This window comes from Rhinatrema bivittatum, chromosome 9, assembly GCF_901001135.1.
Source record: "Rhinatrema bivittatum chromosome 9, aRhiBiv1.1, whole genome shotgun sequence".
NCBI lineage: Eukaryota > Metazoa > Chordata > Amphibia > Gymnophiona > Rhinatrematidae > Rhinatrema > Rhinatrema bivittatum.
The window spans coordinates 194554923-194570102 of record NC_042623.1 but is presented as its reverse complement, the minus strand read 5'-3'; the positions used below and the strand labels follow the sequence as shown (position 1 = coordinate 194570102).

At 41.2% G+C, this 15180-nt stretch overlaps 1 protein-coding gene across 12 annotated transcripts in view; it reads right to left on the bottom strand.

The window, feature by feature from the left end:
- AGFG1 (ArfGAP with FG repeats 1) overlaps window positions 1-15180 on the bottom strand; it is a 227273-nt gene that overhangs the window by 138383 nt on the left and 73710 nt on the right. For all 12 annotated transcript variants that reach the window (XM_029615205.1, XM_029615206.1, XM_029615208.1 and 9 more), the window contains one exon: window positions 606-721. In XM_029615205.1, coding sequence (XP_029471065.1) covers window positions 606-721 — 116 coding nt within the window. The remainder of the gene's footprint in view (window positions 1-605; window positions 722-15180) is intronic.

The following is a 15180-nucleotide window of genomic DNA, read 5'->3' as shown; positions in this document are numbered from 1 at the left end:
TGCAGATCTCTCTTGTGCACGTTCATTGTGGTTATGTTGAAAACTTGTCTGGCTAAGTGTGTCCAGAGGACTGGGTTGAGAACCACTATTCTAGATCAATGAATTTGAATAAACTGCAAGAGTTTGTGTACACAACTTTTCAAATTGTTTTTCTGCCTCTTTTGTTTCCTCTCTTAGGGACTGTATTAATCTTCCCACTGTCACTTGACCAATCCTCTTGCTTTTTCCAATTCCCATCTCGTATTTTAAAATGCTTTCCAATTTATTCCTGCTTCAGTGCATTCACCTGCTAACACAGATCTCTGTATACCCTCTCCTCCACCCCCATCTCCATGACTTCATTATTGTTTGTGTGTGTCTTGATTGCCTGGGGGCTTTTGTCATTGTTCCCTACTGAACCTAATTTAAAAGGCCTATTCATCGGGTAGGTAAGTCCTTGAGCAAAGATACTCTACCCATGTCTCGACAGGCATATTCCATCTTTTCTCAATAGACTACCTAACTTTAGGGCAAATCAAAACATGTTTCAATAAACCAAACTTTGTCAGTGACCTCATCCATGCAACTATATATACTTTATGGCCTAATTATAATATTGTACTCACCATCTTTTCTTTTCATACTTTTCTTGAAGAAATTCTTTCACTTTTTGGGGATCTCTAAAATCTGGAATTGATGAAGATCTGTCATCAAATAATCCTAGCCAAATCTGTTTACACACCTTAAGGAGGAAGGAAAATTTAACACACAATCAACACGCTTTCAAAAACGGAAATTCAGTAATGCAGTTTCACAGGACAATTTTATATAGAGAGTACAGAATTTTAAAAAAGCCAAGCAACCGCTTTCAATATTCCCTAAGAATTATGGATTAAATACAAGTAAGAAGACAAAAGGAACAGGAGCCAGGCTTTTGGTGAGGGAGGGAACATGGAATATGAGACAGGTGTTGAACATGGCAAACGATTTCTAAAGTTACTGGAAAACAGTTGCAGAATGTGTTTTGTGGGCTTACATAAGACCAGATCTCTGTCTTTATGATTGTTTAGGCACAATTACAGCACACACCTTTTATTATCTTTGACAACCCCTTCCCCTATGTACCTGGAATTGATGTAACCAAACTAACAGTATCCAATAGAATAGCAGGTTGCATCTCCTCCTGTTACGCCAGCAGATTGCACTCTGGAAGGGCATAAGGCTCTTAATTTTAGAGGCCTGGCACCTTTGGTGGTCCATCTGAGCCTCAAGAGATTTGCGCAACTGCAAAATGGTGTTCAGTCCACACGTTTGCATCCCATTACTGTTTGGATATGGACTCCTTATGAGACCATGTGTCTGTTCAGGCTGCCCTCCAGGCTCTGAGGGGTAAAACCCAATCCCATCCCCCAGGACCCATCATCATAATTCTGGGGGTTTTCTTCCATAAAAATAAATAGAACATTTTAAAATGTAAAACATGTAAAAAGGGGTTTTCCCCCCAAAACTATGCTTTTGTCTGTTGGTGTTTCGCTCGTTTGCTTTCTTTTATTTGGGCTACGGAGTCGTACTCGTGGTTGATTTCTCCAGCTTACTTAGAATGGTTTTCTTCTAGGGACCCAATGTTTACATAAAAGAAAAGTAGCTTTTTTTTTTGTGAATATTGTTTGATTGGAAGCAGGAACTGTGGGTGGCAGTTTTGTGGTGTGTTAACACCGGGTTCATACACAGCCCTACAGAAATGAACTGCTGCCTATTTATTTTTTTTATCTTTGTTCTCTGTGGACAGCAGGATAATCAGTTTGGCACACCTTCCCTTCTGCCCTTTGGGGCACACTTCTTCTAAAGCTGTTATATATAAAAGACTGAGTATCTGGTGTGGCCGTAGCTGTGCAGTAGTCCCACGCATGCACCAGAAAAGCCTTTTAGGCTTTTCCAGGGCTCTGGAGACAATGGTTCGTTTTGGTGCCATGGGATGAGGTCACTACCTGCGTGGCTGATTATCCCTTGCTTTTCCTTGGAGAAAGGACACTTTAAAAACCATTTCTATAGAAGAGCTGTAACTGGTAATTTAAGACGACCAAGGGAAAAATGAAATGACATCAAAAGACAGACACGTTTATAACCTGCTCGTATACTCAGAATCAGACAATCTTTGTGTTTGAGCCCTTCTGTATTATAGTAGAGGAATAAAATGCAAGTTTAAGAATACGTCACGAATCTAGAGCCAAGAAAGGGGCAGAGGATAAACATTTGTTTTTAAAAAGTTGTATACTAAAGTGTGAAAGCACATGTTCTTGTAACACTCAGAATGTCACCCGATTAACTCCAACGTTGCTTCAAACTGACAATGCTGTCCTTTTACAAATATACCTGCCATTGCTGTACCAATTCTATAAAAGGAAAAAGCTTTAGCAAGCAGGTGCCAAATATATCAAACTATAGAAATCCGAGTACCAGGAGAAGTATCCGATTTTACAACAAACCGGGTTTTCTGACCTTTCTTGTACTGATCAGACACAAAAAATTCTATTTTAGATGTAACGAGATTTTAGCACCTTCATTGACACAGTATATCATACCAGAGACTGTGAACTGATCGGTGAGGAATATTTTTCTAAGTGTGAAGCAGGTGTCAAGGGAGGAATGTGAGCCAAAAAGGACCCTATCATCTTACGAAAACTGGGCTGTCCCTGGATGCCCTTCATTTTCATCAGCAGAACACATGTGCGCTCATAAAAATCATTCTAGTTTCATATTAATCCTTTATCATACACTTGAGAACAGACAAAAATATGGAGAATATATTGGAGGAGCAGCAGAAACACCAACGGCTGGCTGACTTGCTACAAGTTTGAAATTTGTGAGCAGTAATGCCATCAAGGCTTCAACTTTTGTTCCCGTTCTAGTTAACTCAACCCTCATGAAGCCTGAAGTCCCTCTACCTTCAGGAAGCAAATAAAATAGCGACTGCACTTGACTGTTTTAAAAGATAAGCTTTCTGTCTCCAAGATGGAGAATTTTAATTTTAATGGAGCATTACTGCAACTCTGTGGGGAATGGATTCTGACTGATGCATGTAGTGTGTCATGGAAGGATGCACATTCAGATGATGCACACTGGAAATTGGATCAAGAGTAGCTTTGGTTCAGGTCATCTGAACCAAATAGATACAGTCCTGTTCCCTCCCCCGCAAAAAAATTCAAAACTTTTGGTTCATTCGGTTTGGCCCCAGCCAAGTCTAGCAAAGAAGCAAAGCCAGAGATTAAAATCGGTCGGAGATGGGCCAAGGAAGGAGCAGAACCAATCGATCATGTTTCATCACTTTTTCAACCGGCTTACCCTATCTAGCAGATGCACAAGCTAACTTTATTTTATTTTTCTTTAAGGTGAAACAAACTAAGGACACCGAGCAGCCATTGACCATTTTATTCCTTTGATAATCTCAGAAAGTTCCAGGCCTAGAGATCAGAATAAAACCTTTAAGATTTGCAGGAGAAAGCAGGGTGTGCATGTACGGTCACTGTCACTGTGCCCTGAACTAATTCTTCTGGGAGTGACTTCACTCTTGCACTAAGTGTTTAGTATACGTAGTCAGCAAGCATTAAGAGTTCACTGTAACCATAAGGGTGCAAGGTGATTGTAACACTAAATGTCCCCCTAACCTCACTCTATGCCTTGCAGTGATGATGCCACTGTCCCTTTTGGTGCCATAGGGGCATTTATGCCACTGTTGCCTCTGTTGGTGAAGCCTGTCAGCAAGTTTCTTAAAAACTGGATTAAACCCCCCCAAAATTGAGAGAAAAAAAACCAAAACAAAACCCAGATACACTGCTTCCCCCATGTGGTTCAGAGCACGACACTCATGCACTTGGGGGGGGGGGGGGGGGGGAGAGTGCTGAAGGAGGTGCAAGGACCCAGTCCTCCCCGTTTTACAATAGGAGTGAGTGAGTGAGGAGATGGGGGGGGGGGGGGGGTACCAGGATTTGTGAGGGAAACAAGTGAATGACAAGATGGTGGGGAAGGAAAGTAAAAACAAGAGCGAGGGGATGGAAAGGGGTGGGGGACCTGCGACTTCCTTCCTTCCTTCACCTTATCCTAATCTTTCCTCCTCCAACCACCACCTTCAGTCCCTTCCACTTTCCTCTTCATCTCAATCTTCCCTCTTCTTCAACTCCCATCCCCAATACTCCCCCCTTTTCTTCCCACCTTCCCCTCACTCCCTCGGTGCCTCTCTCCTACTCCTCTGTCCCTCAGTCTCTGCTGCTTAAGATTTCCTTTTTCATTTCCCACCTCTCATCTCTCTTCCCATTCCCAGATGCTTTCTACTCCTCCTTCCCCAGCCCCAATCACTTAGATTCCTTTTCCTCTAACAAAGAACCAAATAAATGACCTGGATACAGAAGTGTCAAAGGATTTTTATAAAGTAAAAAAAAAAAATATTAAAATTGCAAAACACATGCAAAGTTATTAAAATTCAAAACATAACTTCCACAGAATCTTGAAAAATCTGCTGCAGGAAACCAGGAGCTCTGAATATACCTTAGAAGAAAGAGTTTACCTGTAAAAGACACCTGCGTCATCCCTAGGGATGTTTTTCATGTGCAGGCTGATGCAATATCGGCACACGTTAAACAGGCACACAGGATTGAGCGCCCACTCTCTTAATGTGCGCCAATCCACCTCTCCCGGACGCCCGAACAATATTTAAATCTGCTGCCGCGGTAAAAAAAAAAAAAAAAAAGGAGACACTAGGGACATTTTTGCATCCCTGGCACCTCCTCGGCCTCAGGTGCCCAGGAGAGGTGGCTGTCAGCGGGTTAGGAGAACGGATATTCAATTTTACAAGCGGCCATTTCCTAACCTGTGCACAGCCAGGGGCTAGGAAAATGGACGCTCGTTAACTGAGCTCCCCTTCTTCTAAGAGGACTGCAGGCACACATTTACTTTTTTGTTTTTTAGTGCTCTCCTTTTTCGGTTCCTCAGACTTAATATCGTCACTTTTTGGGCTCCTCAAGAATTAACGCCTGCTCTGGGCGCTTTTTTTTTTTTTTTGCACATCGTGGGAAATAGCTAATAGCCTCATCAACATGAATTTACAAGTCATGAGTGCTTTTACCTACGTGCTCGGCTGGATGATCGTTTTGGACGCGCTAATGCTAGTTTTGCATCAGGATTATGGACGCGCGCCCAAAACACACGTCCAGCTGTGCGCCGCGGCCAGTATACGGTATTGCATCAGCCTATTTGTTCCTGTGTTAGTGAGCTGAATTCAGGGACAAAGGTACAAGCGCACAAGAACAGGAGTTGCAGCCTTAGCTCCAAGATGTCATTCATAAGATGCTAGACCCCTGGGCTCCTATTCGTGCTCATTTTTCCTGCGATCGGTATTTGCCTGCAGTTATGGGGAAGAATAGAAAGGGAAGACTGTTTGCCTACCCCTTCTTCGGACCCTAATGAAACAGTCTTCGATTACAAAGTTTGTGGCTCCCAGCGGCTCTCAGTAATTTTACTGGGGCCCCACTGCCTCTTGTTGCTGAAGGTGAAGGGAAGGGCGCCTCTCGTCAGCCAGAGGCAGAGACATCGCTCGGCCCTGGCCAGCTTCTACCCCTACCACCCCGATCCATGCAGGCGAAATAATCACAAAAAGACTCTACTAATGAGGACTCCTCTGTTAGGAAGTGAACACACATTTGCAGGGAGTTTGTTGGTGGAGGAATTGTTTGCCGCCCCAAAACGAAGGCGCAAAATGACTTTACATCTATGGAGCAAGTGGCATCAGGAAAACCCAAAGCTACTAATCATGATTTGATATTTACTGGTGCTGGTGTTTCCTGAGTTTGGAGCCAGCATTCTTGGGGTGGCCGTAAGAACATAAGAAATTGCCATGCTGGGTCAGACCAAGGGTCCATCAAGCCCAGCATCCTGTTTCCAACAGAGGCCAAACCAGGCCACAAGAACCTGGCAATTACCCAAACACTAAGAAGATCCCATGCTACTGATGCCAGTAATAGCAGTGGCTATGCCCTAAGTAAACTTGATTAATAGCCGTTAATGGACTTCTCCTCCAAGAACTTATCCAAAGCCATGACTCGGGACAACGTCATTTGCTAACACTCGTTTGGAGCATACAGTTGGTGAGAGGTTAGACCATACGGAATCCTCTGTTAAGGATTGAAGAAATCAGGTTTCCAACTTGGACAGTAATATAAAACTGCATGCTGGAAAAACAATTCCATGAGGAGGTTTTTAAGAACATAGATAAGTTATCTGCTGCCATTGTAAAGGACAATTCTGAAAGCTCGGCACAGATTGGATGTGTTGGAGAACAAGTTGAGAAGACTGAATTTAAAATTTTTTTTATTTTCCTCAGGTTCCTTTGATTGTCCCTATGGAACGTTTTAAAAGGATTTATGACAGTTTCTCAAGATACCATCTGGTTCTCTGCCTCCTTTGACTCGGGTCTTTTATCTCCCATCTAAGCAGCACAGGCAAGACTCTGGAAATAAAGATCAAGGCAGGCAGGGATCAAGGCTGTGGAGAGTATGGAGCTTACTGCATATCTTTAAACCTCCCAATGGGAGGAGAAGAGATGTGCTATTCTACTATCCACATTTGTTTTTGAGTCTGACGAAAATATGATCATGCATCTTTCTTGTAGGTTAAAAGGAAGCTTGTTTGGGGGTTTTCTACAGATGCTGCAAGTGTCTAATATCTGGCAGCACTTTGTATCCTTACAAATGTTTATTGAAATCTGGTGATATGTTTTCTTTGATTCTAAATAATTGGCCTTTTTTTTTTTGGACAGTAGGATTTCCCCACAGACTTTTCCAACAAATTACATTCATCTCTAGATATGGCTCTGTTTGCTATTAGGTTATTTCTACCTTTGGTCCCTTTATCTTTATTTCCTGAAGTTATAATTTTGGCATCTATCTTTCTGGGTCTTCCTACTGGGGACATTATAGAAGATATCAGTGATTGTATTTCTACTGGGTGCGGGTTGTTTTTAATTTTTTCTTTCACCTGTATTTTTTCAGTTTGTTATTCATCAATGAGACTTATTTTCCTGCCAATAATAATGTTTGTAATTTGGTAAAATGTAATAAAGTTTAAAAAGTTGCAGCTTTGATGACATTATTGCTCACAAATGTATGTCAGTTTTGCTTCTTGTGGCCTACACTCTGTTAGGGTACAGAAGTGGAAAGAGCCGTTATCTGCTCTAAACAAAGGTCTTTAGCATGCAGGAGAGAAACTTTCATGGATCATTTCCTGTAAATGCAACACTGCTCCATGCAATAAATTCCCTAATAAGTGTGTATGTCCTCTTCAACTCTGTAGTTACAATGCATATAATAGTACGCAGATTAACTAGAACAAAGAGAGAAAGTAATTAAATTACTGCACAATTGAAAGGGAGTGACTTGTAAAACAATATCCATCAAATCATGTGCATACATGCCGAGAACCACACAAAAGCACTGAGCACAGCCCACTTTCTGTTCAGTTTTCTTTTAAAGGGGTAGAACAAAAGGTTAAAAGTAGACGAGGAAAAATAGCAGAATCAGAAAACTGCAACAGTAAAATATATTTATATTATATAATAAAATATGCCATAGCAGTTACTTTAGACTAGTACTACCAACCTCAGGATTATTGCCAGGGATAATCATTTTATAAAATTAGAGTGTATTGTACTGGTTTAACATTAGATACAATGCATATTCCATTAAGCAAGTAATGACTCCTAATTGGGGCAAAACTCAAATTTTGTTGAAATGAAGATGATCAGCCTTACAACTACAGAGTGCTTTATTTCTACAGCTGTCCAATTCTGAAAAAAAAAAACTGCAGCCTGTACAGAATTAACCGAGAAAGAGAACATGGATCAGTGGAGCTGTGGGTTTCATTTCATCCTTTTCTCCTCTTCCGCTGTGCCCCAGAACATAAGTCACAGCTTACATACAGGCCGATACAGTACAGTGTGCTCCGGAGCGCACTGTTAACCTGTCGTTGGACGCGTGTTTTCCCTTACCCCTTATTCAGTAAGAGGAGGAAAACGCGCATCCAACCCGCCAAACCTAATAGCGCCCTCAACATGCAAATGCATGTTGATGGCCCTATTAGGTATTCCCGCGCGATTCAGTAAGTAAAATGTGCAGCCAAGCCACACATTTTACTTTCAGAAATTAGCGCCTACCTTTCGGTAGGCGCTAGTTTCTGCTGGCACCGGGCTTAATATCATGGCGATATTAAGTCGGAGGTCCCGAAGAGTAAAAAAAGGTTAAAAAAATATATATAATATTATTATTTTTGAGCGTCTGGTTTCCGAGCCCCTGGCTGTCAGCGGGCTCGAGAACAGACACCGGCAAAATTGAGCGTCGTCTGTCAAACCCGCTGACAGCCGCCGCTCCGGGCCAAAACGAGGCGCTAGGGACGGACTAGTGTCCCTAGCGCCTCCTTTTGCCCGTTTTTACCGCCGGGCCTAGTTTAAATACTGAATCCTGCGCGCCAGGAGAGCGGGCGTTTGCCCGCTCTACTGCGGACTTTACTGCATCAGCCTGAAAGTGGGTCCCAAGTAGTGACTCAGGGAATGACACAAAAAAGGAAAAATCAAGACTGCAGAGCCCACTCTTTATACCTTTTTGGTTTTAAAGCAACAAAAATCTAAGTTCAAGAGTTCTTCACTATTAAGTCAATGTAAAACCAGATTGTGTCACAAGTAGGAAACTCTACTGCTTAAAGGCATAAATCTTGGAGTTAGCTGTGAGATACTTTGAAGATAACAGTCCCTGTTAACTAAAAACATTTTGATTGCTGCTTTAACATTGATTACTAACAAGGTCAACAAAGCTAGCTTGGCATGAGTCAAGTGATTTAGGGACCTATTTATCAAAATGAGATAATGCATATTACATGTTAGGCCTTACAGAGAATATTTACTATTTTGGCCTATTTACTAATAACGCACGTTAACACACACTGTCACATTTTGATAAATAGGCCCTTTTAGCGTTCTCAGCAAAGGAAAAACTTGTTAGCTTACCCTCTTCCCTAGCCATTGTTTAGTAAGCAGGAGTAGTCTAGTTGGGTTTTTGAAAGCAAAGAAAGAGCACACACAAGATGGAGAAGAAAAACAACAACTGTATGTCCTAATGCAAAACTCAAGGCCAAATTAATTCTTTATTGCAAATACTCAAAGTCTAGGGCCATTTTCTTGAAAGCTATAATTGACTCCCTGCTAAATTACCTCAAACTCAAACCATTGCTCTTTCCTTCTGATTTCCATTCTGTACTTCAAGCTTTAATCTTATCAGGTCTCGATTATTGTAACTAATTGTATCTAGGACTTCCTGCTATAAATACTCATCCTTTTCAACTTATTCAGAACTCAGTTGTTCACTTAATATATAACATACCTCGTAAAGAATATATTACTCCAACGCTACGATTTTTGCACTGGTTACCGGTGTCAAGTTCTTACCATCATTCATAATTTAATCTACAACCCATCATCAGTCTGGCTATGCTCAATGCTATCACGACAATTACGCTCCATGGACAAATGCATCCTCGAAGGGCTACCATCAAGACAGCAAGACTAGACTTGACTCGTAAGCGAGCATTCTCAGTTGCTGGTCCGGTTTTATGGAACTCTTTGCCTGAAAACATCCGTCTCATATCAAATATTAAAGATTTCAGAAAAGCTCTAAAAACATATTACTGCTCCATTGCCTACAAAATCACAGTTACTCTTTTATGATTTTTATCTCATGAATGTACATTTAACTATTAGTCAGTAACTGTACATTGTTTTATTTGATCTTAACTTTATATTATTTTGTAATTTATGTATGTAACCAATTTGTAAACTGCACAGATCAATTACCCAACTGTACAAGCAGTATATAAGAACTTTTACATAGAAACATAGAAACGACGGCAGAAGAAGACCAAATGGCCCATCAAGTCTGCCCAGCCAGCTAATTATTTTAATTAAATAAATTAATTAATTTTAATTAAATAAATTAATAAATTAATAAATTAATCAATTAATAAATTATTTGCTGAATAAATAAATTAATTAAATTTATTGTTTTGATTAAATAAATAAATAGTACAGGCAGGGCTTCATTTGTAAACAAAAAGGAAGTGGAACTGTGAGGGGGGGGTGAGATGAACGAGGCCATGGCCAGGTGTGACCTGTGCAAAGGGACCACGGCTGGATGTGAACTCTCTCTCTCACACCAAACACTCTTCACACTCTTAACATGTTCGACGAGCGCTGGTAGACAAAATATGGTTGGGGATGCAGGATCATTGTGGCAGCAGATAGAGAAAACAGTATTCACTTTCTCTCTAAACCCTTCTTCCTCTCTCTGCTGGTGATCCTGACCCTAAATTCTGAGCCCTCCCTGCCCCCATAAATGTCCCTCCCCCAGTAGTCCTAAAGCCCCTAACCCCCTATTCCCTCCTTGGAAAATCAACCTTTCCAGCAGCTCTCCTCCTGGCCAGTAAAGTGCAGGCCTCCTCTTCCAGCCAGAACCAGCGAGCTCACCTTTGCTTTGGGGGGGTGGTAGCAGACCGGTGGGCCCCGTTTGCTATCCTCAGTCTCTTTGGATAGGGTGTGGGACCTGGAATTCAAAAGCATGGCCTGCTCTTTGCTTCCTTGGGGATTAAAAAAAAAAAAAAAAAAGGAAGCAATGCCACACGTCCTCTTCACTCACTCTCCTCTCTCCACCCCTCTGATCACTTCACTCAGACTCTCTCAGTTCCTTGATCTCCTCACTCACACATTGCAGCACCTTTCATCCCGATTCACTTTTCCCCTCTCCTTCACATAACTCACAACCTCTCCCGATCCCTTCACTCATTCTTTTGCCCTCCCACACCCCATCAGACACTCTCCTTTCCCTCCCGAGACAGCGGCTCATTCACCCTCACCAATGTGGTCACCAGCAGCAGGGCCAGAGACTACAGCATAAGCAAGAAGCCACCCAGGAGTGGCAGAAGTGCCTTTTTTTTTTTAATTTTAGCTGTTCTCTCATAGCCTCCTAAATTGTGCTGGGAAACTGCACAAAACTCATAGCCATGGGCTGCCTTTGACTCAGGGCAAGCAGTTCCAAGACACTGTTCTTCTCTGTTTCCTCCAAGGGCTAAACAGGGGGCATAAATAATCCATGTGACTAATGTGACTACTGGCTCTATTCTGTTTCTTCAACCGATATAGAGCACCGGCTCTGCTGCTCTCTCTCAGATCCCGGGGGAAAAAGTGGCAGAACGCTGTTCTGGGTTGTTCTGCCAGAAATTAAGCCCCCGATAATGGACACAAAAAGGGGCTGAATTAATACAAGTTTGAAAGTTGTGAGCAGTAGTGCCATTCATCGAGGCCAGGGTCGAAACCTAGGACTACTATCTCTAAATCCACTATGACTTTGCGACAACGTTGTACATCCATTGGTCTCTCGGATCCCTGGCGCCTTCTGCATCCTACAACCAAGGACTACACCTTTTACTCTCACCCGCATTCATCCTATTCCAGAATTGACTTTTTTCTTACTTCTCACACCTTGCTTCCCAGGATATCGGCTGCGCTAATATGTCCCATCCTCCTCTCTGATCACACCGCTGTTGTGCTCACCTGCTCTTTGCAGTCGTCCATTTCCTCAGACAGACGATGGCACTTCAATTCCTCTTTATTAGCTGAGCAAGACTTTTTACCTTTACTCCAAGCCAAAATCTCTGAACATTTCACTATCAATACTACTTAGGATGTTTCCACCCCTACCATCTGGTTGGTGTTCAAGGTTACTATTCGTGGAAAGATCATCAGCTATTCTATCTGCCTCAAGAAATCTCAAACTGCTGCTTTGAAATCTCGATATAATTTAGTTTCTATCATGGAACACCTGCACATACACAATCCTTTGGCTACTTCGCTACAAAATCTACTAAAGGCTCTGTACCAATACAATCAACTTTTGAGCTCCCAGGTGAATTTAGGCATCTTCCGGTCCAAAGCGCCGGTGATGACGAACTCAGAGATTCTGTTAGCCTTTAGAGATTTCTAAGCATCTCTATATCAATTGGAAGACACTGCTAGCCCAGGCTTATTTCTCCAAACTTTCTCATCCTACCCTTTTGGAGACGCAATCCTCACTCTTCGATAAGGAGCTTACGGACACTGAAATTCTTGAAGCTCTCACCTCATTATCTACGGGTAAAGCACCTGGACCAGACAGATTCTCCTCTGACTCTTACCATGCTTTTCGAAAAGACCTGATTCCTCATTTACAAAAATACTTTTCATCGCTCTCATTACACCCCACTGCTGTTGGACTATTTACCGAAGCTTATGTTATAGTGATTCCAAAGCCAGGTAGAGATGCTACAGATGTAGCAAATACAGGCCCATTTCTCTTCTCAATACGGATTATAAAATTTTTGCCACCAGATTATCTCATCCCAGTGATTTGTCTCAACATCTCTAGTGGAATTCGGTTTGTATTTATTGTGAATATGAAAAAGCCATGGCGATAAAATTTAATAGAATGGGACTTGGTCTCAAGTCTGAAAGCAGTTAGATTCTTATACAAATGCAACAACATAATGTGCCTTATATGACCAGCCTTCTATTGCTACTGTAATTGTCATACTCCAATTACTTTCTTGTCCAGGGGACTCTTTAGCTGGTGTCCATGCTGGCAGCACTGAATTTAGGGATGTGCAAAGCCCGAACCTTTTGCTTCTAAAAAAAATTATTAAATTTGATTACTTTCACAAAATTTTGAATCTTCACTTACTTAAATTAGTAAAAAATCTGGGATTGATGTTTTGATTCAGGGTGGAACGGTAAACAACTCTTGTACATCTGTCAATCTCAAGAAGATCTGAACTTTTCTGGAGTTTATATAGAGCAGAGCAAGGATGTTAAAATAAAAAATAGTAGCATAGTATTGAGTAGAAAAAGACCAAATAGTCCATCCAGGCTGCTCAGCAAGCTTCCCATGGCAGTAACTGCCGCTCAAGGCAAGTTACCCCCATGCCTTATATTAAGGATTTTAACACTTACAAGTAAAACCAAGCAACTATCAAACCCATAACAAAATTACTGCAACATTTTTACATAGTGAGCAGCCTTCCTGATAATTCAATGTTGCTTGAACATTCTTTGTTTTTGGACTTAGCCATAGAAACGTTATCCTCAATGTCAGTGTTATTGGTACCCCAGACTGTAAAATATTTCCCTTTTCAATTGTAACATTTGTGACCAGGCCATCACAGGTACATACTGGGTTGACACACATGGAAAAAAGTATTTAGCAAATTATACTGTCTGTCCAGCAATGTAGTCTACCTCATAATTTGTCCGTGTAATCTGTATTATGTGGGGAGAACAAAACGTATGATACGGACCTGCTTGATAGAATATCGGAGTTGTTTGGCTACAGCAAAGTTACAAGCCCCAATTGTGTCTCACTGTGTCCAATTCCATCATACTTTCCAGGATTTAAAATGGAGGGTGAATGAACTGGTTAATGTGAATCCTCGAGGAGGCGATCCCAAAGTAATCTTGAATTTCAAAGAACAACAATGGATTCATCGTTTAAATTCTATCCATCCTGGAGGTTTAAATGTGGCAGTAGAGTGGTACTCTTAAAAAAAAATGTTTAAAAAATTGTTTTTAGTAGATTACATCCGTACGCTGTTACGAGGATTATGATTATCAAGAAAAAAGTGGGATAAAGTGTGTGGAGGAGGGGGGAGGCTAATTTAAAATGAACATTTAGTTAGAACGTACTAGTTACATCATCACAAGGACTGACAGAAGGGACCTTTAAATAACACACCCACAGTGGGTTCCAGTTGCTCAAGCCAGAAAGGGAATGCCAAGACACCATTATGCTCTAGTTTAGAACGCACTCAAACCAAGTTTTTGAATTATGTTGGCCAAGTGCGATTCGAAGTATTTGTTGACTATTGCCTTTCATCTTGAATTAACTGGCGCTACAAAAACAGTTTAATTTATTACAGGCGCAGTTATCAAAGCCCTTGAAAAAGGATTGTTATCCGAAACACGGTCCCATGTCAGGCTTCAGTTATGACGGCTTCTGCAAATTTTATGGACTTTGGGCACACAGATAAGTGCATTGTTATTCTTAATTAGAAGTTAAGAGAAATATAAGAAAAAATTATTCACATGAGTTTTGACACACAGTTTTGGGTATAATTGGTCACTTGAACAATATGACCGATGATTAAGTATAAGGCTGCTTCCTAAAGTTGAATTACTAAACGATGAAGCCTAGTATGACAGTCATAATCATTAACAATTGATGGTTTGAGATTGACAGTGTTAGAGGAATTTTTGGTATTTTGGACTACCAACGGTCCAAGACGGTACAATTAATGGTCTACATGGTCAGGAAAAGTGATCCCTTTTCAATATGCCATACAAAAAATATATTCAAATTCTGGTATCCCCTCAGTAAAAGCACTTCAAAATCCCTCCCCTGCCAGATACTTTGCGGAATAATAAAAGCCTGCAAAAAAAAACAACCCACACATTTAGAATCTATATAGCAAACCTACCATACCATTACAGCACTTACATCCAGGACTCAAAAAAGCAACAATGCTACCTATGAAAATAACACACTGCAAATATAGAACATAATATGCTTCCTCTTAGAACAAAACAAACTGCACTGCTAATGATCCCTACACAGAACAGACATTGCTAGTCAGCAGAATACCTCACCTCTGTCACACATGCAGAGCACAGACCCACTCTTGTCTATTACAGAATAAAGGACCATAAATTCTCCTCAAGCTGCAGGTGCATGTGGCTGTTTTAGGAAGCATAAGCTTGCTATGTAAAATTTTTGGTGACACATTGGTTGAGAACCACTGTCTTAGACAGTAAGGGACAGCTTTACGAGAAGTCACTTCGATGTATCATGCAAAGGATTAACTTAGTCCTTATGAGAGAAAAAAGAGTTATGAGTTATTCATAGTTAAAAGCATGCAGCTTTGGGCTTAAGTTCACTGTGAAACTTGCAGCTCTCCTGCCACAGCCCTCCCTTCTCCTCCTAGTCTGATATGAAACAAGCCTGAACACTTCAAGGTCTCACATAGAGAAATAGCCAAATACAAGATGGAGACAATTAAAAGAATAAGAATACCACTTACAGCTAGCTA